This window comes from Setaria italica, chromosome II, assembly GCF_000263155.2.
Source record: "Setaria italica strain Yugu1 chromosome II, Setaria_italica_v2.0, whole genome shotgun sequence".
Lineage (NCBI taxonomy): Eukaryota > Viridiplantae > Streptophyta > Magnoliopsida > Poales > Poaceae > Setaria > Setaria italica.
Window position 1 is genome coordinate 39,427,525 of NC_028451.1, and position 22,351 is coordinate 39,449,875.

At 49.5% G+C, this 22,351-nt stretch overlaps 4 protein-coding genes across 4 annotated transcripts; 3 read left to right on the forward strand and 1 right to left on the reverse strand.

Annotated features, from left to right (window-relative positions):
- The first annotated feature begins 535 nt into the window (after nt 1-535).
- Nucleotides 536-3,611, forward strand: LOC101753760 (U-box domain-containing protein 44). Its single transcript, XM_004959592.2, has 4 exons — nt 536-575; nt 704-1,203; nt 1,289-1,598; nt 1,743-3,611. Exons 1-4 carry the CDS (start codon nt 536-538, stop codon nt 3,365-3,367), a joined length of 2,475 nt encoding a protein of 824 aa, XP_004959649.1. The 3' UTR covers nt 3,368-3,611.
- A 1,436-nt stretch (nt 3,612-5,047) lies between these two features.
- Nucleotides 5,048-9,616, forward strand: LOC101754162 (F-box protein SKIP23). The gene is made up of 2 exons (XM_004959593.1): nt 5,048-6,218; nt 9,435-9,616. Exons 1-2 carry the CDS (start codon nt 5,048-5,050, stop codon nt 9,614-9,616), a joined length of 1,353 nt encoding a protein of 450 aa, XP_004959650.1.
- A 467-nt stretch (nt 9,617-10,083) lies between these two features.
- On the reverse strand, nt 10,084-11,656 carry LOC101754553. Its single transcript, XM_022824337.1, has 4 exons — nt 11,416-11,656; nt 10,792-11,321; nt 10,541-10,693; nt 10,084-10,464 (listed from the first exon to the last, which is right to left on the reverse strand). The coding sequence occupies exons 1-4, from the start codon at nt 11,654-11,656 to the stop codon at nt 10,084-10,086; spliced, it is 1,305 nt and encodes a 434-aa protein (XP_022680072.1).
- An 8,325-nt stretch (nt 11,657-19,981) lies between these two features.
- LOC101785184 (NAC domain-containing protein 86) lies at nt 19,982-22,265 on the forward strand. Its single transcript, XM_004957525.2, has 3 exons — nt 19,982-20,346; nt 20,457-20,737; nt 21,664-22,265. Exons 1-3 carry the CDS (start codon nt 20,190-20,192, stop codon nt 21,961-21,963), a joined length of 738 nt encoding a protein of 245 aa, XP_004957582.1. The 5' UTR covers nt 19,982-20,189; the 3' UTR covers nt 21,964-22,265.
- The last annotated feature ends 86 nt before the right edge of the window (nt 22,266-22,351 follow it).

Sequence of the window (22,351 nt, forward strand, 5' to 3'; positions counted from 1 at the left end):
ATGGTACAGGTCAACGTTGCCGCTTGCCTTGCTGACGTTTCAACACCAAGTCAACACACATGCAAGACGATGATGACTCGGTAATTTCGCGTACGACCGGTAAATTGCGAGACGGGCGAATGTTCGCCGTGATCCACGCACGAAACTGTGTAAAAAAATATTACAACGCGCGTGGCAGCCGAGCAGTTCACATCACCGTATGCCCGGTCGCCGGGCTCGTTTTCACCGTCCGCCTTCCCCGCGGCCGCGGGCCACCACCATCAGCCTCGCAACAGCTCGCGCCAGCCCACGTCTCGCTTCGCGCGTCAGTGCGTCGTCACCGCCGCGACCCGCCGGCCGACCTCTCCGTCCGCGCCGCGGCATTGGTTAACCAACCCCACTCCCGTTTCAACTCTTCTTTAAACTACGCGAAACACAACCCAATGGCGCCGAGTCAACCTGGCCACCGGCTGCCACTCCTCCCTCCTCCTCTTCCAGCCCCGGCGCGGCGGCATCCGGCGTCCTCCTCCTCCTCCTCCGCCCCAAGCCACGACACATGGAGCGGCACCGCCAAGGATCGCAGCGCCAAGAAGAAGGTACACACGCACGAGCCATGCTCCGTCGCTTCAAAGAAGATCGCAATGACGCTTCGACGCCCTCATGGCGCTCGACGAATTGCTCGCGGAGTCACGAGGGCCTCTGTTTCTTTGAACCCGACTTGCAGGCGGTTTCGGCGGGCACGAGGACGACAGGCTGCTGTCAGCGTTCGTCTGCCCGATCACCATGCAGGTGATGCGGGACCCGGTGGTGATCGAGACCGGGCACGCCTACGAGCGGGACGCCATCGCCCGGTGGTTCTCCGAGTGCCGCGACCTCAGCAGGGCGCCGTGCTGCCCGATCACGATGCAGGAGGTGCGCAGGGCGGACCTGCGGCCGGTCCTGGCGCTGCGGGTCGCCATCGAGGAGTGGGCGGACAGGCTGCAGAGCGACGAGCTCCGCAGGGCCTGCCAGTGGCTCACGAAGGACGCCACGGAGAAAGAGGCGGTGCGGGCGCTAGGCTGCGCCGTGCGGGGGTGGAGCGGAGGGAGGGCGGGCAGGCGTGTCGTGCGCGGCGAGGGGATGATACAGATGGTCGGTAGCATGCTGAGGAGCGGCAGCTCCGTGGTGCGTCTCAAAGCGCTGGAAGCTATTCAAGAGTTTGCCAAAGAAACTGATCAAGACAGGGTAGGTGAAAGAAGGAGATGCGACAGAATTGAGTATGAACTGTTGTACGATACTAGTTTTGACAACATATCTTCATCCTTTGCAGGAAGCTGTGTCAGAAGGGGACACCATTCGCACAATCGTCAAGTTCATCGATTGTGAAGATTGTCAGGAGAGGGAACTGGCAGTCTCTGCACTGTGCGACCTTTCAAAGTCTGAAGTAGTATGTGGAAAGATAAGCGAATTGAATGGAGCGGTACTTATTTTGGGCAAGGTGGCAGGAAGCAAATCCGACAATCCAACAGTTGCTGAGAAGGCTGAAAAGACACTCCAGAATTTGGACAGATGTGAGAAAAATGCCGTGCAGATGGCCGAAAATGGCAGACTGGAACCTCTACTTAACCTGCTTATTGAAGGTTCGTCTCCTTCCTTACTTCTTATGATTCTCTATTAATATTTGGTTACCTGTTAATCAGCGACACTAACTAAAGATATATTTACATGGTGTTATTATTAAGTTTCTCACACCATGGTACTTTTTTCCCCTTATAATTGATCAGGTTCTCCAGAACAGCAGCTGCTGATGGCATCATCTCTTGAAAAGATTGTTTTGTCTAATGACCTGAAGACCTTAGTAGCCCAAAGAGTGGGTTCCTTGTTTGCTGATGTTGTTGAAAAGGGCAGCTTGGAAGCAAAAGAAGTTGCTTTCAAGGTATTAGAGCATATATCCACCAATGCAGAGAGTGCTAAGGTTCTTATAGAGGAAAATGTCCTTCTCCCTCTTTTCCGAGTTCTCTCCATCAATCGCGCCAATCTCCTTCCACCAAGGTTGCAAGAGGCTGCAGCCGCAGTTCTAGCTAATCTGGTTGCATCTGGTATTGACTTTGGGACAGTACCACTTGACGGTAATCGTACTCTGGTGTCTGAGGACATTGTCCACAGTCTACTTCATTTGATCAGTAACACTTCACCTCCAACACAGTGCAAGCTTCTTGAATTTTTTGATACACTGAGCAGCTCCTCAAGAACAGTACTATCCATTGTCTCAGCTATAAAATCTTCTGGTGCTATCACCAACTTGGTGCAATTTGTTGAGAGTGATCATCAGGAAAGCCGTCTTGCATCCTTAAAGCTGATATACAAAGTTTCACCCCACATGGATCGCGAGATAGCTCAAGTCTTCCGAGCAAGCCCAACTCTGCTTGGCTGCTTAGTTGAAGTTGCATTCCTAAATGATGGAAACACAGATGAGCAACACGCTGCACTTCAGATTCTGGCAAACCTTCCTAAAAGGGACAAGAACCTCACCAGAGAGCTAATGGAGCAAGGTGCTTTCAAGATAGTTGCTCGTAAGGTGTTAAGCATTTGTCGGAGGGAGGCTGGAAGTGACATTTATGATAACATACTGGTTGAGGGCCTTGTTAAAGTCCTGGCAAGAATAACATATGTTTTGCGGGACGAACCCCGATGCATTTCCCTTGCTCGTGAGTATAACCTTGCTGCCTTGTTCACCAGCTTGCTTCGGTTTAATGGTCTGGAGGAGGTACAATTGGTCTCTGCAAAGGCATTAATGAATCTCTCGTTAGAATCCAAATATCTGACTAGCACACTGAAATTTGATGAACCTGAACAGAAGTCTAAGCTTGCATTGTTTGGGAGGAAACCACCAAGTTTTCAGTTTTGTCGTGTTCATTCTGGAGTTTGTTCAATTAGGGACAGCTTCTGTATCCTAGAAGGCAAAACTGTGGAGCGGCTGGTTCATTGTTTAAATCATGGTAACAAGAAAGTAGTTGAAGCTGCTTTGGCAGCTCTTTGCACCCTACTCGAGGATGAAGTGGAGATTGCGGAAGGTGTTTTGGTGCTCCATAGGGCTAATGGAATTGCACCTATATTTGACATCTTGAAGGAGAATCCGACAGGCAGTCTTCAGCACTGGGTGACATGGGCTGTGGAGAGGATACTGCGTGCAGAGGAGATTGCTAAAGATGCTTCAACTGACCGCAGTTTAGGATCGGCACTTGTTCATGCTTTCCAACATGGAGATTCCAGAACACTGCGTATTGCAGAGGCAGCATTGAAGCATATTGAAAAGCTGCCAATTTTTTCCCAAATAATTGATAAGCGTCCATCGATACGAGGTTCATCCATGGGAAGCATGGAACGCTTTTACAAGTTTGACCGCTAGGTTGGTATGAAACATAAAAGAATTACACGGCCAGTTTATGACTTACGGACAACATTTCACTTATTATTTGTTAACAGTAGGAATCACAATTTATTAAAGGAAAAAAGTAGGGAGTCATAGGCAGGCAGTTAAGCACTGATAATCAGCTACTCATGATAATGTGTAAATCGCTTTCTTTGTAAATGTAGTTTTGACAAGCAGTGTATCTAGTGAAGGCTGGTCATATGTTTAATTTCTCAAAATATTTGACTTCTTAACTTTTATGCAACTCCATTGATGCACAAGCGTTTACAGTAATTCCATTGAGACTTAAAAGAGGTAATGGATGAAGTGAAGATAAGATTTCACTTTTATGATGACCATCTGGTCATTCTTTTACCTATTATTGCTTTCGACAAAACAATTGTTGTTGAGATCCCTCTTTTGACCGAAAACAGAAATGATCAATTTCATGATATGAGATTAGGACCTGTATGCTCAACAAAAATATTGGACCTTTCAGTAACTCTGTCGATGCATAGGTATTTACAGTAATTCCCTTGAAATTTATGAAGAGGGAATGGATGAAGTTAAGATGATTTTCACTTGTATGATAGCAATTGGTCACAGCAGGGTACCCTATCAAGTTCAAAGGTCTCATATCTGATCTCATCTGGCTGATATATAATTTCTGTGTTTCTCCGCATCTAAAAAATTCCTGTAGGTTTCACATATAAAACATCCAGTCCAGGTCTCGCATATAAAACAGCTAGTCCCTCTACATTGCTCGAATGGTGCATTTTCCTTGCGTGGGGTTTTCTGACCGACCATGCATTCATGTACAAAACTACGAGTGTGTCTGTGTGTGCGTGTTTCACTCTTACGTTATCAACGTTGTAGAGCAGCAGAAAGCAGTTATACCTTTCTTTTTAATATGATGCCAAATTTCGCATACAGTTTTCACGGGTAATCCGGCATGTAGACTGTAAGGTGGATGCTTTTAAAAATTAAAGAAATAGGAGTATATAATTTCTAATAAAAAATTAACAAAACGTCAGTAAATGATTGAGAATCGAAACTCTTTCTCGACTGGTATGCATAGGACAAATAACCGAGATGGCCTTTTACGCGACACCACTCATCTGTTAGTGATAAAGGTTCTTTCGATGAAGATGAAAGGTGTATATCTCCTCTGCAAAACGTGTTCAAGCAACTGCTTCAGTGCTTTGCAACAAACGCAGCCGCGCAAGGCAAACCCAGCAGGCCAGCACCCAAATGCCAGTTGTGAATTGTGATAATGTGTAATTTCGAAAAAAAATTCGACAAATGTCAAAATATTTTTTGTGCTGGTGCTGCCAAACTTAAACGGAAATCTGGAGATTATTTGCATTTCTTTGTGACTGCAAGATAATCGTTTATATGATTCAAGAAAGAAAGATCATACCATCTGCTCGTTCAAAAAATTGATGAAAGGCCAGTAAACCTTCTATGGATCTATAGCTGGATGGGGGAAGGAAGCTGCCAGCTTCTTCGTTCGGCGCTTCACTGTGAAACGTGTTCGGTGCTTTTGCAGAAGTAACGTAACACCGAAATGCCAAAATGCACGTCGTTTAGAGGAGCCTTTCCCCGGTCCACAGAGTCACATTTTCTGGCAGCTACCGTTTCGTAGCTTGCGTGACTCGTGAGAGCTGCGTTGCGTCCATGGCGGCGGCTCAGCCTCAGCAGGGGACTCCGATGGCGAAATCCACGCCGGACTGGAGCACCGGCCTCCCACCGGAGCTCCGCAAGGTCATCGGGAAGTGCCTCGCCTCCGGCACCGACGCGGCGTCGTTCCGGTCCGTGTGCACGCCGTGGCGCGACGCCGTGCCGTTCGCGGCCTTCGCGCCGCTCCTGCTGCTCCCGTTCGGCCCGGACTCGGGGGCCGTCACGCTCTACAGCGTCGCCGAGGACAAGACGCTCTCCCTGCCGCTCCCGCCGGAGGCGCGCGGCAAGGTGCCCTGCGGCTCGTCGTGCGGGTGGCTGGCGCTCATGGACGAGGCCGCCTCCGTCACGCTGCTCAACCCCTTCACCGGCGCCCTCGTCGAGCTCCCTCCCGCCGACGAAAACATTGCGGCCGCCTCCACGATGCAGACGATGCTCGTGTCCAAGAAGGGCGGCCGGTGGGTGCTCCACCCCGAGGACGACAATGCCAGCGCCATCGCGCTAGACGAGATGAGGCAATTTTTCTTCAACGAGATCGTGCTCTCCGCGCCGCCTGACGCCGACGGCCGAGGCTGCGTGGCCATGGCGGTGCTCGCGGGCTCCACGGAGGTCGCCTTCTGCAGGGTCGGGGTCGACACCGCCTGGACGCTGCTGCAGACCAACCTGGAATGCACCGTGGGCTCCGTCGTCTACTGCCAAGGGAGGTTCTTGGCGATCGACAGCACCGGTGAGATCTCCATGTTCAGCGACATCGCTAACACTGTAACTCCAACGGCGACGCCGATGCCGTCGCTGTCGCCACCTGAGGATCTCAGCAACCGCAGCTACCTGGAATGGAACGGCGAGCTATACGTGGTCGGAGCCATGCTGGATCTGTTCCGCTGGGGACTGAAATTCGACTACCGCGTCGTAGTCTGCAGGTGCAGCAACCTCCTGGACCCGACGCCGGCATGGTCCAGGGTGAAGGACGCCGGCGATCTGACACTGTTCGTGTCGACCCATTTCCGTCACAGCTTCGGTGGAACAAGCGTCTCCAGGTTCAAGAGGAACAGCGTCTACTTCTCGGACCCTCCGTATGGTGATCAAGATTACTTGGGCCATTCTTTGGAGATCGCAAACATTGCCACCGGCAAATCGGAAGTGACGAAGCCTTTCCACCCCAAGGTGCAAGGTTTCGAAGCTCTGGGTTGGATCCGGCCAAATCTCTGGAGGGGAAGAAGGTATGTGAAATTGTGAACTTGGTGTGAAGCGATTTGCACAATGTTTGGTTCATTGCTACAGGTGGCAGCGAATTTTTTTTAAACGAATCAGGAGCTGCCAATTATATTAAAAAGAAAATAAAGCTCAGACGGGACGAAAGAAAATAAAGCTCAGACGGGACGAATAAAAAAACAACGACAAACACCAGCAGGATAGATTGCGTCATCAATACGTACCGCACCACGCAATAGCACTCAACTCGACTAAACAACACATCGGTCAGTTGGATTGGGACACCAACACGCGCCGAACTTAAACACATCTCAAGCGGATTTGACTCCGCCTGCCAACAACAGCATAAATGAAGCTTACCGTGGTACCCACCAACATTCACCCTCATGGAGTCGCTGAAACCTCCATGCGCGATCCTACGTCGACAGGGAACCTAATAGAAGCAGACTGCACAACAACGAGAAGGCCACCGCTCCACCGAAGTGCCGCTACAAATACCACACTCCACCTAACAGAGTGATACCATCGAATCCGGACCTCTCGTAGGCTGTTTCACAGTCGCCACCACGATAACACAACACGCGGGGGCTTCGCCACATCCGCCGTTGGACTCCACCTCGCTCTCATAGCCTCGAAGAAAACACCGCGCGCAGGGGCCTCGCCATGCCCGCCACGGTACTCCATGTCACGGATCCGTTTCTTTTATCACCGTCAGGGTGGTGAGCAATGTTGCCCCGCTTCCCCAGATCTCCATCAGTCAGCCGAGCCACCGCCGCAAGTCGGCCTCTCCTCGTTGCTTCACCCGCGTACATAGCCTCCGGCGCCACGTCAACGAGCCAAAGAAGTCGTTTGTGCCATCTTCCGACGATGTACCGCATCGGATGGCCTAGCCAAGCTGAGGAACCCACCGCGGTCAGCTACAAGCCTAGTCGTCCCACGATGCCGCGCCGTCCTCCGACGCAGTCCCACGCCGCACTGACCGTTGCTAAGCAACGTCAGCCACCGCGGTCCGCTGCAAGCAGCCAAATCCGACAACCATGCGACAACCCCTAGCCGCCACTATAACTGTGATTGCCTCCACATGGGCTCGGCAGCACCCATCCAACTTGCCACGCGGCGGGATTGCCGCCACCGGCTGTTGCTGCCCATGACCAATGGGAGATGACGCCTCCAAGTAGGGCACGACGCCAATAGCGCTGTCGTCGCTCGTCCAGGATCTGGATAGGATTTTCACCCAGAGAAACTCTGTGCAGCAGGGTTGTAGTTCCAATTGACGCCCCCAACGGGGAAAATGATGCCCTAGGGCACCACCATCATCTCCACTAGCATGAAGGCCAGCGAGGGCTTTTGCCCAAAGCATCCCAATCCCGCTGCACGCTCCCGGCTCGGCACTCCCGGACCACAGCCACGGCAGCCCAGCTAGGGCGGCGCCGCGCCTCCACTCGCCCTGCCGTCGTACCTCTACCTCCACTGCAGTCACCACCCAGAGGCACCACCGCTCGACCTCCACTCCTCAGACAGGGCCACCGCCCCAGCGTTGCCGGGCATCTCCTCGAGGCGTCGCAACACCATGCCACCAAGCCTCCTCCATTTCGCAAGCCCGCCATCCAACCACCGTTGCACACACACAGCGCCTCCGCGTGCAGCCTCCACTGCTCGCTGCTCACCCGCAGCGCCTTTGCCCACCTCCAACCCACCACTGTGCCTACGAGCCGCTGCGCCCTAGTTCTAGCGCGCAGGCCTTCTTCTGCCGCCGCCATCTGCTTCCGTGACCTCCTTCTCGCCCGCGCACAGGGCTACTACGGTTGCGCGCCACCGCCTCCACGCCGTCGTCGGCCCTAGCCGGCCGGCTCAGATCCGGTGCGTCGCACCCGATGGCCACCGGCGCGCAGCCACCATACCCCGCCATCTCGTTCCTCGCCGCCGTCCCGCGGCCTCCATCTCGCTCACCCAGACGTCAACGCACACGCGCTGCTGCAAACCACGCCGCCGCAGGCCGCCTCACGCCCCGCTCGTGGCCGTAGTAGACCCACCGCCCCGGCGCCAAGGAGCCGTAGGCCACGGCGGTGTCAGGAGCAACTCCGCAGGGACCAGCGGCCCAGAGCCGCGCAGCGAGGCGCGAGGCGATGACGACAGCCACCGACGGCCCCTCCTAGTTGACGACGATGAACAAGCGACCACATGACTGCCGGGACGAGCAATGGGGAGGAGGCGACTACACAGGGGAATAACGGATCCGCACCAAAGGGTGACAGATCCACGCCGGCGATGTGCAGATCCGGCCGCCGCGAGCTGCCAGCGCCAGAGGTGGTGACGGCGGCCACCAGGCTAGGGTTTGAGGGGGGCTCGCGAGCAGGCGGAAAGAACCCCCGCCGCCGCAGTCCTTGCGGCTGCGCGGGCTACCGGCAGCCTGCTCGGGCAGTGGCGAGGCGAGGGGGGCGCGGGTTGGGGCTGGAGGTGCGGGGCGGCGGGGATCCGCCCCAGCCGCTGCAGGGGCGATGCGGACGGGAGGGAGGCTACATCACTTCTATTGTTGACAACTCCAGTTGACTTAAGTGCCAATGAATTGGGTTAAAGTGTTAAGCGCGCACTATATTTGGCTAATGTTTAGCTTGCGCGCTAAGCCATAACGAAACTTAGCTAATGTGCTCACATGTTGCAAAGGTGCGAATGCAACCAATTGCCCAAGTGTGACCGTTAGTTTGAATTTTGGCGCGCAGTATTCAATTACTCGTGCTGTTGTGATGTAGTACGTTACGACTAGGTGTGTATGTTACAGTTGGATGAATATGGCCACGTGTGTGTTGCGATTATATGCATATGGTATGCATAGTACGTTATGGCTGGGTTCATATGGCCACGTGTAAAACTGTGCCAATCAGGATCTAAAATAAGTAGATATGGTTGCAACATTTGTTATTTATTTTTTCATTAGTATGAAAGTTGTTATTTCCAAACAAGTTGTGTTCTATGGTTATAGGAAAGAGGGGAGGTACCATCATTCACAAAATGTCATATTGTCATTTTTTTTCCATTAAGGAATCGACTCGAATTGAACACATGCTTTATTAAGCATGAAAGAGTAGTAGTTCAGGAAAAGAATGATGTTATTTTTCTCCTGACATATATAGTGTTTATGCAACAACTAAGTTTAATTTAACTAAACATATTTCAGAGGGGACGTCGAACCGGAGGAAAATCCACAAGAGGAAGCAGCTCCCGGTCCCGCTCCCGCCTGATGCTCAACTTGAATCTTCAGGGGAAGGCAAGCTTGAGAGGATTTATATTTTGTCAGAGCTGCTGCTGCCGCCTCATGTTGCTCCGTTTAAAGTTGGAATAAATATAGCTACAATGTAGCTGCGAACATGTCCGCTATTTTGAACTATGTTTGTTCTTTATGTAAGACTTGTCTAGACTTTTATCTAGTTCTCTGAACAACATGGAATTTTTTTTTCTTCCCTGGAGTCCCGTCCGAGGTTCTAGTCTTCCTAAAGCATCGTTGACATGCTTTCGTGGCGAGCTCCACAAGCGCCTGCTGCTGCTGCACCACGGCCATGCCGGGAGGGCGGGGCGCCGCCAGTATGCCGCCAAATCACTTTGAGGCCCCAAACTCCCAATATCTCTAGTTAGCCATTGGGCTGAGAAAAGGCTGAGGACCGAATGAACCCTCTGTCAAGTGGCATGGCAAAAGACAATAAAATAAGAGAACTGGTTTTTTTAGGTATCGTCACGTACTCTACCTGTATAGTAGCAATGTAAGGACATTCTGGTTATTCAAGGAATAACGCACGCAGAGCCAACAAAAGACTGCGATGACATGCACCTTACAGTTCAATGGCGTGGCACCGTCTACAAGGCTCCACGACATCTAACTTGACTGCATCAGGAACTTTCATTTTGATATACATTTCAATAGCCAGGAGTGCCTTTTGTGCTTCCAAGTTATTATCCTTGGGCATTGGAACGCATTTCGTAGAATTGTCATCAGAACACCTAAAAGCTTCTGAAGTGGTGGTGTCCAGAGTGACGCATTCAAGTGATGATGTATTCTCGAGAACATGGCATGTTAGCTCAATCAAGGTCTTGGCAGAGCCAAAGCAAGTAATCTTGAAGCTCTGGAGATTGTGATGACGGTGCTGCGGCATCTGCCTCAGATCTGATGAACCTCCAATAATCGATTCATGCTTCGTGAGGGTCAGCGGTGCCTGAGAGTAATATAGTGTTAGTTAATGGTTCACCGTACCCACAAATAATATCTTTTCAAGTTGAACAATGATTTACTCTCAGGATGAAAGTTTTCAAGGAAGGAGAAGCATCAATAAAAGATGCCAATAAAAAATAATCGTATTCAGGGGATAAGTTTACTCCAACAAGATGAATACTCAAGTGCTTGAGGTGGAGGAATCTGCTAGGAGCCATTGGCGTATTGACCATCTGCACAAAGATGTCACAATTTGATTATATTCCAAGGTGTGTCTACTTATATTACATCTTTGCTAGTGTAAAAAATCACTGTAAGTTTTCATGCATACCTCAAGCATTGAGCCCACGGTAAGAGTTTCAAGATTCGGTGCGACTAATGGAAGCTCCGCACGAGCATAGTAAACGGGATTGAAACACCACATTTCTATGTTCTTCAGTTGCAAAGACTCTCCAAGTTGCAGTGACTGTCCCGGGGGGAGTTGGGCTGGGAGGCTCCTGAGGCAGATGCTGCGAAGATTTGGGGCTTTGTTCTCTATAGCTCGCAGCATGTTGCATCCATACACGTGCAAATAGCTGAGGTGACACAAGAGGTAGGGTATCTTCAAGCAAATTATCTCATGGCAATCCCTGAGTTCCAACCGTTCCAGCGCTAGAGAATTGGAGAGAAGGCATTCTAGCTCGTCCCCTGTTATATGAACACAATGTAGATGCAACCTTGCCAGACATCCCAAGTGACCAAGTTGGACTGCGGGTCGGAAGGCACAACCTTCAAGATCAAGATACCGAATCGAGCTTCCGCTTCCATCAGATAAAACTGAGCATGGGAACTCGTACTTTAGCACGAATATATAGTTGTCATCTGAAAACCAGTTTGATGAGCATACCCTAAGGGTCAGTTCTTCAATCTGTGGGGTAACAATAATCGATCTGAAGCCAACTATCTAGATGATTACTGGCGTTGGCATTGTAACATTCAATAAATTCGAGATCGAGCTTCTTCACGCCGACGCCTGAGTGTTTTTCTAGAATGTGATCAACTTTCCTAGTAAAATCAAAGTAGCCCAATGATTGCACTGTCAAGGTGAGGTTGGGATGGTATCTCCAAGAGCGTAGAAAGGCACCGGACACACAGGCTGCACGGGCAGCACCTCGCAGAGGTACTAGGGAACGTATATGGTTCCAGATGTCCTGCATGCATTAGCATCAGATCTTATATACAAGTAAAGGCAAATTGTTACTCCGTCTTAATTTTCAATCAATCAAATCTCCATACATAGTACTAGATGCGACTTTTCTTTGTAAAAGTCAGTTTAGAGCTGCCATAGGGATAGATTAGCGATAACCAACATAGGATTATGGTAAGTGCAAACAACAGGTCAATGGATCTGGACCTCAACAATCACATCAAGGGAAGTACAAAATGATTCTGGTAAGTGCAAACAACAGATCGATGGATCTGGACCTCAACAATCACAGCAAGGGAAGAAGTATAAAATGCAGCTGATAACGATGACAGCTCTGCTAAATCTACTCCACAAGACTTACAAAAAAAGAGTTGATCTGTGATGCAGTTGGAACAAAGAAAAGCTATATCAATGCATTAGGAATGTGGGAGACTGCAGCATTAAAGTTTTGTTCCAAAATTTCTCTTTACAATAAATATTTCATAACTTTTTTTTAGCCATATGTAGGTATGCAATACATAAATTCTTTGGGTCATTGGCAACCAAAAAACTTAATAAAATGAACTTGGCATGCCATCGCAATTAAGCAGCTGACTCAGAAAACACCAATTGGTACCCACTTGTATCTCTATTTTAGGCCTTACATTGTACAATATTTAAGAGTGGTCATTTTTTAATGAAATATTTTAGAGCAGTCATGGTGATATATATATTTTTGCTTTCAATATAGTTATATAACTCCCATTATTAGCATTTTATAACATACCTCTGGAAGGTCTAGCCAAAGGAACTCATTGTTTTGCCAACTCGAGAATTATCACCTTGTTGGTAGGGTGAAGCAACAGATCAGCCTGCAGCCAATAAGGTACGATATGATTAAGTACAGACCAAGGTTTACCTTACCGGTAAGAGAAAAAAACCGGAGGTCACCGAGAAACGTATTTATCGGATTTCTCGAAAATTTCTTGGATTCGACGTTTTCCTTTCGGACAAAATTTAGAAAAAAACCTCTCAGTTTGTACACAAAATAACCTAGATTATTTCCAAACAACCTAATATGAAAAACAAGACATAATAATGCATAGAAATGGGATAAGATTTAGGGAGGGATTTTTGGGTTGGGCTTCTTTGGTTTTGAGCGCGAATTCAAAAGGGTCGAAAATTTTGAGCGGTAAAACAAAAAACCGGACTCAACCGAGAAACACGTTTATCGGATTTCTCGTTTTTTCGCCGAGAATTTTTTCCCTGGTACAGACTCAAACAGTGATAAACCTGATCAATCTGCAACTCTAATGACACTAAGGAAGTTCTGAAACAACTTCATGTGATCGTACGTGCTTTTCCAAAATAGTAATTACACTATATTCTTCGAGGCAAACACACCGGCCCATCAGACAGTGGGACCCCCCTGTAGTTTCACATCTGCTGGCTAAATTCATGCGACTCCTCTCAAACTATAACAGAGAAAGCCTCACTGTTGTATCACTGAACCTTCTCATCCCTTTTTTCCAACAGGAACAAGAAGGATCGAGCTGAGTCATTATAGATCCTTTCGAACCGCCCAAACTAATACTAACATTTTGCAGTCATTATAGATCGAACGAACATCAATCTCCCATTGCTAGCCTAGCCGGCTTAGATCTACCAATAATCAAGTGTACATGCATGGATCAGTTTGCCCCGGGCCTTGCGACATGCTGCATATGTAAGGCCGTGGACTCATCGATATCGAGATGCCATGCCAGGAAGGAACATGCGATGCGCACCAGGTGAACTTACGACGATCTTGGATTTGTTGCCCGGTGACATGCCGCTTCCGCTCCAGCCGGCTCCGTCGACATGCAATCCCCTTCAGGTCGTCCAGCAGCCGACATCGTGAATCAGGGGGGCGGTTTGTATATCTGTAGGCATGCAGGCAGCACACGGTACTAGAGGAGGAGATCGCGTCGGTGCCAAACATTTGGGACCCCGGCCGAATTCTCGTCATTTTGGTTTCCTTTATCTTTTTTTGAGCCAAAATTTGGTTTCCTTTTCAATATCGATCCGTTCCAACACTTCTCCTAGAGGCACGCACGCCCTTCCTTCCCCTTTTCTAGTTTGCAACAATGCAGCGTCAGCGTGCGTGTCATGCATGCACTCACTCTCACTCCTTCGGGCTTCCTGTGCAGGAGCAAGACCACGACACGACGAAGAGAGATATCCGGAGCCGGGCCAGACTCCCGTCACGTTTCGATTTCTTTTTCTTCGGGGCCCACGGGAGGTTGTGATCGATCCGTCCGTCCCAACTTCCTGCACGTCCTGGGCCGGGCCGGGCAGCGCAAAAGGAGGCTTCTTCTTCTTCATTGTGCAAGAAAATAAGATCGTCGTGATCGCAGGCGAGCGCCGGGATCGAGGTGCGCCTCTGTGACCGTCCCCGGCGGCGTCCACGTCGGAGAGGAGGTGGTTTTCACCGCGAGCGATCGAGCTGTTACGTTCTCTTCCCATGCCTTAGCCTTGGCGCATCGAGGTCGAGGCCGACTCGTCGAGCACGCGCAATTGGCGTACGTGGAGATTAAGGGGCTGTTTGGGAGCACTCCACTCCACGAAAAATTGCTTCACTCCACCGACTCCGAAAATTTCGCAGCCAAACGCGTCTAGCTCCAGCAACTCCGGCTCCAGGAAAAAAGGTGGAGCAGGGGGTAGATCCACGTTTTTTGTGGAGTACCTCAAGAGGTGCTCCAAAAACCCACTTTACAGACCTGCTCGTGGAGTTGGTGGGTATTTACCCACTATTGCCACTCGTTACACAAGTTACCGGTTCGCGAAATAAAAAACAGCCTCCCGTCCGTGCCTTCCACCTCGCCGCCCGCCGGCCGCGCCGTCCGCCCGCCGCGCCGTCCGCTCGCCGCGCCGTCCGCCCGCCGCGCCACCTGCCCGCCGGCCGCGCCGTCCGCCCGCCGCGCCGCACCGCCCGCCCGTCACGCGCCGCTCGCCCGCCCCTGCCGCGCCGGACGCCCGCCGCGCGGCCCGCCCTGCCTGCCGCGCCCGCCCCCGCCCGCCGCCCCCCGCGCCGCCCGCCGCGCGGCCACCCCTGTCGCGCGCCCGCCCCTGGCGCGCCGGCCGCCCGCCGCGCGGCCCGCCCCTGCTCGCACGGGAATAATGGAGAAGAAAGGGAGAACTAAAGAGACTAACAAGTGGGACCCATTCACATGGGTATAATGGACTTTACACAGCAAGATCTTTTGTTTTTGGAGCTGGATCTGTGCATTTTGTCAAACATGTGGACAGCTCTGGTATTTTTTTGGAGTTGGTGGAGTGGAACTGCAATGTGGTGGAGTTGATGGAGTGGAGCTCAAAAATTTGGAGTGGAGTGCTCCCAAACACCCCATAACTTGATGAGTTCAAAGCTTCATTCACGCGCGCATCATACTCCTCCGGGTTAATATTAGAAGTCGTCCTGCGCTCCATCAGCCAGAGCAGATTAGAAGTCGTCCGTGTGGCAAGGCGTGGGTCTTGGATTTCTTTGCCCCTGCGTACTTGCGCCACGCCGCACACGGAGTAAGTGCGCCACGCCGCACGCTTCGTTCCCCGATGTAATTAACGCCGCACGCCTCGCCTTCCTTCCTCGCCTGCTGCCTCTCTTCGGACGAGATGTCGCGCCTCTCTATGTCCTCGCCATGGACTCCGACTTGCCGCTCGCCCTGGACTCGGAATCGCCACTCACCGTGGCCTCCTTGTCGCCAGACTCGATGGTCATCGCGCCGGAGTCCGTGGCTCCGGATCTTCTCGTTGAGCTGCAGGACTCCGTCCCGCCGGAGTCGGAGGTGGCGCCCAAGGACGACTCCTCCCTGCTGGACTCCGAGATGGTGCCGGATCCCTCGAGTTCGTGCCGGACTCCATGGCACCGAAGTCGGAGCACGCGTTGCCGCCGGGCGCTTTTGTTTGCGCTCACTGTCATCTCATCCACGAGGACCGCCAAGCATGGGATCATGCACGCTCGCGTTTCTGGCCATGCTCTTGCTGCGGTCTCGTGCACTTGGAATACATGCTCCTCGCCATGCTTTACTGCCTTGACGAGTTCGACTGCAAGGTTTTCATCCCCGATCTGGACAAAGTCGTGATGCATGGCAACGGTATCAAGTTTGATCCACAAGTGCTCAAGATGCTCGACGAGAAGTGCGAACGTGAGCTCGCTGCCAGGAAGGATGACGGCACAGCAACGGTAAGATAACAAGCTTTACTTCTAATTAGTTAATTCTTGCAAGGAAAATAACAGCAACAATGTCTATACTAATGAAGAACACAGCAACGTTCTAAAGCTTCCAATATCTAATTAGTAGCTTTTTCTCTCTAGAATGCAGCAAGTGTAATCTCAGCTTCATCTAGCAAGGATGGTGGGCACGGGATAGAAGTTGGCAGGCACCCTTATCTTTCTAATATCTCCTTTTTCATGTGAGGGATCTTGAAATTGTTGTTTCCTTTCTTCTTCATTGCTTCTATTAAAACAATTTGTAGTGTTACAAAGACGTGGTTTGCTTTACGTGGACAATAATCCATGATTGCCTACAAAAATTAGTGATGAAATTAGTTGTTGGAACGATGAAAAATGTGTGAACAATTTGATCAATCATTTGTGAACACTACCTGTTGCACGGCTGGAACTAGGTCTTGAATAGTTTTTGCATTCTTTTTGTATTGAATTGCTTGAATTGCTCGAAAAAACCCCAAGTCCAAAATGTTGAAATCAGGAGAATTTGGTGGTTGAGAAATGAGCCGAATATCAAAACCATCTCTCTTTGCATGCTCACAAAACAATGGATCATCCAACTTTAAATGTGAATGTGCATTGTCTTGTTGAATGAAAATAGGATTGCCCACATCTTCTCTTGGCCACTTGGCTCTAATAGCCGGCAAGACTTGGTTAATCATGAATTCTCTAATGACATCTCTTGTGATACTTGTAATGGGCTTCATAACCATATCTCCACGGACACGGCCGGTTATTGCATTACTTCTTTGAGCCGGTTCATAAGTGACAAGAGGAAAACATCCGATTCTACCATCAAAAATGCACTCCCCATCTCTAAACCTTGGCCGAGCACAAACACACAAAAACATGAGCCTAGGGATGTAGTTTTTGTTCTTACAAGTCCTATGTGGATCGTCTTCTTCGGGGAGCAAGTAATACTTTTCAGATTTTTGGGTGAGGTAGAACCATTTTTCATCAATAAAGACAAAGTCAAAAAAATCCTTAAACCTTGGATCACCACTCAACCCCCTCTCAATCATGTCAATACACCACTTTAACCTAGTCTTTTTATTACCTTCAATGAGATAGGGCTTGTGCTACTAGAATGGCGCCTTAGCAAACCACTTCTCAAATACCTTTGCACCTTCCATTTGCTAATGTTTAGTTTGGCACAAACATCTTGTATGGTCATCCTCTCCTTCAGAGGAATGTCACGCAAGGTTTCCAAATCAATAGGAATTGCCTTACGACCAACTCTACCCTTTTTTAAACTAGAGACCACAACCGGGATGGAGTTTGCAAGTTGTGTTTTACCTCTCCTCCATATGCGTTGAACTGTCCGAAGGTGTAGATCAAATCAATTAGCAATAATCTAGGTATCTTTCTTGTGGAGTATCCCATTATTGCTTCTAGCCAACAACGCTTGATAAACTTGCTTTCTCAAATCTTCTGACATCTCTTTCCTTCGGTGGTGCACTTGAACATTAGCCTCGGCAACATGTTCTATTTCAGAAAAAAAATATTATCATCCTCCAGTACAGGCTTAGTCGAAAAGCAAGGAAGCAAGGAAGCAAACTTACCGATGTCATTATGATCCTCCAGTACAGGCTCGTTAAGGTCTAACCCAGCGTTGCCTTCTACAGCTTCCCGTACAGGCACGTTTAGATCGAAGGCAGCAAGTGAGCTGGCCATTTGTGCGGGTGTTTTGTTTGTGCTTGTTAATTTGCAGCCGGACAAACAAAAAAATATGATGCAGTAGGGGATTGAACTTGCACCACGATGGTCCTGCACCCACCACATTGGCCTAGCCAGTCCACTGTTGGTTTGTTTCTCATATGAAACATACCGCAATTGTATTTAATAGGGGTATACAGGGAGAACTTAACCCTAATTAATAACTTGTTGGTATGCACAATCATATCCTAAACGACTTCTAATACCAGTACGGAGGGAGTATATATGCATGGGGGACCATGCCGGCGCATGCATTTTCCCCACCGGCCAGATCTGTCAGAGACTAGATTGTCCGATCCAAAGACGAATGTGTGAAAACAACTTTTCTGTTCAAAACACAGCTGATTGTGTCTGAAAACATAGTTAGCCGACGGGTTTTGTTAAGGAAGCATGAGATGAGAATATGGATGAGATTATCATCTTCATCAACTCTACGAAGAGACCAGGTTTACGTTCAGACTTCGATCGATATATCTTCGTGTACATGTACATCTGACCGTTCCATTCTAAATTTGTCAAGAAAGCTTCAAAGTGATCGGATACAGATGCATCGATCTGCGCCGTCCATCAGTTTTTTTGTACCTGATGCATATTCCTCAGGTTTTTCACAATGTATGTGCTTCAGCTCATCATCATCATCATATCGATCATCACTCGAACTTGTGTCGCCAACGTCATGGATGGATCCAAAGGTGAAGAACACTTATCCCTGAAAGTAAAAGCCGGTGCATGCATGGCGCACGCCAAAGGGTGGCTGAGACAGCAAAGCTTCTCTGTATCCCCTTCTTCCTCAAGACATCTAAAGATATTTTTCCCTACCGCTCTTTAGCTTAGCTTGTTTCTTTCATCGCCTTCTTCTTTTCTGCTTTTTGTCACGCAGTGCATACATATGCAATGCACAGATCCATCGGCATGCACGCAAGTTGGCAAAACAGTGTTCTCTTCTCGATCAGGAGATAAAACAAGAATCAATAATATAAACACCGGCAAGCTAGCTAGGAAAATGAGCCTACCCAAGTTTTTGTGACTGGTGAGTGTGGATGAACGCCCACACCACTCAAGTTCAAGTCCTCGTCGAGGCAAATCTGGATGCATATTTTCTTGTTAATGTAAAAGAGAAAATTCCCTATATGCTGTTGGAAATTTAACTTATCCTTCCATCCTCTACGTACCATTACCGTCATCTTTATCCCATAATCCATCCCCTATGTACCATTACCGTCATCTTTATCCCATAAGACCTCATGATCCCTACGTACCATTCCCGTCATCTATCCCATGATGCCGTCCAATTTTACCCTTTCGCATCATTTTCCAACACCATCGACCGCACATCTATCTTCTTCCTCTCTTAGGGATAAGTTTCAATTCCTTTCTTAGGGCTAATATCATCTTTTCCATCTTCACTTAACACTCATTTGACTGTGTTGTTACACCAATGGCATATAGGGGATAGAGTTAAATTTCTAGTGGCACTGAGGGGATGGACTAAATTTTGATGACTCGTAAGGGATGAGTTAAATTTCCAATGGCATACATGGAATTTTCTCAATATAAAAACCAACGGTGGTTCCTCCTATCGGTAAACTTTTGGACTTTGAAACACCCTTTGGGCCATATTGGCTCCCTAGAACTAACTTTTGCATGCAAACGTATGTGCAATAGAATATGTGCGAGCATGATATTTTACAAAAAGAATAGAATTTGTACGATCGACATAACCATAGTTAATTGCTTTGGCCTAAGAAACGATGTTATTCTTCTTTTCAATTTTCTTCCAAAAAAATGGCAGATCCTTTGCAAATTCAGATATCAAGAAGAAGTTAAATGCTAACTAGTTATAAGAACTCAATTTAAATGGCAGATATGTATCGTGTGCACTTTTTATTGACTGACTGCAGTGATCTAACGTCTCCTGCAACGTTATGTACAAATAAAACAGGCTTTGCGCAATGGTATGAGGCACATATGTGACATGTCCATGCAATGCATGCATATTGACCTCTCATAAATAAGAAAATGAGCACAAAACATACATTATTGGAGAACCATAGGGCTAGAGTAAAACCTGCAGTGCGGTGCACACTGCAGCTCGATGAGAGCGGGAGTTCAGGGTGTTGGAGAGAGCCAGAGAGGAGGAGGCCCAGAGAAGGGGAGCCTGATCGATGGAGCCCGTGGAGAAAAGGGTCAAGCTTGCGAGGGCTCGGGAATCTGGAAAAGAGACAGCTAAAGGTGGCCATCCGATCGCCCAGAATCGTGAGGGAGGCATGACTGTGTCCGCGTCTGTGTCGGCCCCAGCTGACGCCGGCGATCGCGAGAAAAAACTACTTATAAGGGGGTCGCTGGTAAAGGCACCGATCCTCAGCAGCGCGCAAAGAGGAGCGGAGCAAGCAAGGTGTCTTTGGCCACAGCACCCACACCACCCCGTGGCCTGTGCAGGTGAGATCGATCGCCGCCGCCGCCACAGGCGGGCGCTACCGTCGCCCGGCCGCCCTCCCTCCTCGGCCAGAGCTTGATCGATCGCCGGCGGCATCGATCAGCTGATCGCCGTCACCGCCAACGACATACATAGCTAGAAGGAATGGCGCCGGTGGGGCTCCCGCCGGGGTTCCGGTTCCACCCGACGGACGAGGAGCTGGTGAACTACTACCTGAAGCGCAAGATCCACGGGCTCAAGATCGAGCTGGACATCATCCCGGAGGTCGACCTCTACAAGTGCGAGCCATGGGAGCTCGCAGGTAGGTGCCCGCGTCTTCTTTTCTTCTTCTTCGATTCCATTCCTTCCTCGATCTGTTTCCAGTGATCATCTGATGACGATCGAGATCGCCTGTGGAATTGTGTGATGCAGACAAGTCGTTTCTGCCGAGCCGTGACCCGGAGTGGTACTTCTTCGGGCCCCGGGACCGCAAGTACCCCAACGGGTTCCGCACCAACCGCGCGACGCGGGCCGGGTACTGGAAGTCCACCGGCAAGGACCGCCGCGTGCTCCACCACGGCGGCCGCCCCATCGGCATGAAGAAGACGCTCGTCTACTACCGCGGCCGCGCGCCGCAGGGGGTGCGCACCGACTGGGTCATGCACGAGTACAGGCTCGACGACAAGGACGCCGAGGACACGCTGCCCATCCAGGTTTCGTTTTGCCTTGCTATCTTATGCTTATATTAGCTTATTAGCTTTGTGATGTATGTATCATCAGCTGCTGCCTACTGAATATCTGAATATAGAAGCTGCACATGATCATGATCATGTGCTATATGTGCTAGGGCTTTGAGAACTCGGCCCCTTTATATCTTTCCTTTTGCCCTTATGACCTAGTGACTTGAACAAAGAAAATTTCTGCGAGGGGTTAAAACTCCTTTGTTGCATCTGTACTGTTACCTAGCTAGGTGGTAGTACGTAGTAGCAGTGTGCAGTAGATGTTCTTTGTTACAGCTTTGCCTTCTCCACTCCGATCCGATGAGACAAATCTGTAGCCTTGCTGATCACCAAGAACAATAAATTAGGGGCAAAGGCCGTAGTATTAGTAGTCGTACGTTCTTTGGTGGACAGTACGTTACACATATGTATCCCTATAGACCTCTAATCTTCTCTTTATCCTAAGATCAGCAGACAATGATCTGCGTTGGGGTGTGCATTGATCATGTCCATGAGGTATTAAAGGGCAAAGCAAACCATGTCGTCGCTCGCCCTCTTCCTGCTCTCATGGCCAAGCAAGTCGGTGTCGCGCGCTTTCCGCTTTATTCCATGCTGAATCCATCATCAGCCTCACACCCCTTCCCCTTCCCTCGCCGTCTTCTTTCTCTCGCAAATCAAGTCCTCTCTTTTCTGATATCAAGAGTAGAATAGAACGCTACATAATCTACATTAGTAAAGGACAGTGTTGGTTGATTTGCTCACAAACATTATTTAGCAAATGTAGCATGTGGTACAAACATAATCATGCATCAGTGTAGCACATAAGTTATTAGCTTGCCAAAAAAAGACAAATGAATATTAAGTGTTAATGAAAATTTCTTTCGTTTTGCTTTTCTTTGTGCTCGCATTCTCATGATCAGGACACCTATGCATTATGCCGGGTCTTCAAGAAGAACGCCATCTGCACCGAGGTGGACGACCTGCAAGCGCAGTGCAGCATGGCGCTGCTGGAGGGCGCCTGCCAGCAGCTGCTCACCGCCGGCAGCCAGGAGTACCAGACCCCGTCGCCAGACGTGCCCGTCGGTTCCACGTCCGGTGGCGCCGACGATGACGCGGACAAGGACGAATCCTGGATGCAGTTCATCTCCGACGACGCCTGGTGCTCCAGCACGGCCGACGGCGCCGAGGAGAGCACCTCCTGTGTGGCCCTGGCCACCTGAGAACGAAGATGCTGCAGCTGAGAAAATTCTTCTAATGACTATATATTTTTCTCTTTCTTTTTCTCCGATCGAGATGCTACTGCTGGCTAGCTATTAATAACCACCACGATCGAGTCTACAAGGTGTAAGATCATAGCAATAAGCAGGCATCCTTTGGGTTTTCAGCTTCCCATCCTATTGCTGGGAGTTGAAGGATCGTCGCCGCCTCAAGGTTGTTGTTGGAGTCCTTCCTTGAGTTGAGTTCATAAGGAGGGTTATATTTACTATACTATATAGTATATAGGAACAGTCTGCTCCTTGAATTTTTTTCTCCTTTTCTTCTTTTTGGGTTCATCGAATGTATTGTACTTGTTGAGTGATTTCTTTTTTTTTCTCTTTTCTGTGAAGC

What these genes read in the sequence shown, in the direction of transcription:
- LOC101753760 (XM_004959592.2), top strand. Translation starts at nt 536, where the DNA reads ATGGAGCGGCACCGCCAAGGATCGCAGCGCCAAGAAGAAG. An exon ending in ATCGCAGCGCCAAGAAGAAG is followed by an intron (nt 576 to 703) that starts GTACACACGCAC and finishes CCCGACTTGCAG; the next exon opens with GCGGTTTCGGCGGGCACGAG. An exon ending in ACTTAACCTGCTTATTGAAG is followed by an intron (nt 1,599 to 1,742) that starts GTTCGTCTCCTT and finishes ATAATTGATCAG; the next exon opens with GTTCTCCAGAACAGCAGCTG.
- LOC101754162 (XM_004959593.1), top strand. Translation starts at nt 5,048, where the DNA reads ATGGCGGCGGCTCAGCCTCAGCAGGGGACTCCGATGGCGAAATCCACG. An exon ending in TTTCCACCCCAAGGTGCAAG is followed by an intron (nt 6,219 to 9,434) that starts GTTTCGAAGCTC and finishes AACATATTTCAG; the next exon opens with AGGGGACGTCGAACCGGAGG.
- LOC101754553 (XM_022824337.1), bottom strand. Translation starts at nt 11,656, where the DNA reads ATGCAGGACATCTGGAACCATATACGTTCCCTAGTACCTCTGCGAGGT. An exon ending in ATGTTACAATGCCAACGCCA is followed by an intron (nt 11,322 to 11,415) that starts GTAATCATCTAG and finishes ACTGGTTTTCAG; the next exon opens with ATGACAACTATATATTCGTG. An exon ending in CCGTGGGCTCAATGCTTGAG is followed by an intron (nt 10,694 to 10,791) that starts GTATGCATGAAA and finishes ATCTTTGTGCAG; the next exon opens with ATGGTCAATACGCCAATGGC.
- LOC101785184 (XM_004957525.2), top strand. Translation starts at nt 20,190, where the DNA reads ATGGCGCCGGTGGGGCTCCCGCCGGGGTTCCGGTTCCACCCGACGGAC. An exon ending in CGAGCCATGGGAGCTCGCAG is followed by an intron (nt 20,347 to 20,456) that starts GTAGGTGCCCGC and finishes TGTGTGATGCAG; the next exon opens with ACAAGTCGTTTCTGCCGAGC. An exon ending in AGGACACGCTGCCCATCCAG is followed by an intron (nt 20,738 to 21,663) that starts GTTTCGTTTTGC and finishes TCTCATGATCAG; the next exon opens with GACACCTATGCATTATGCCG.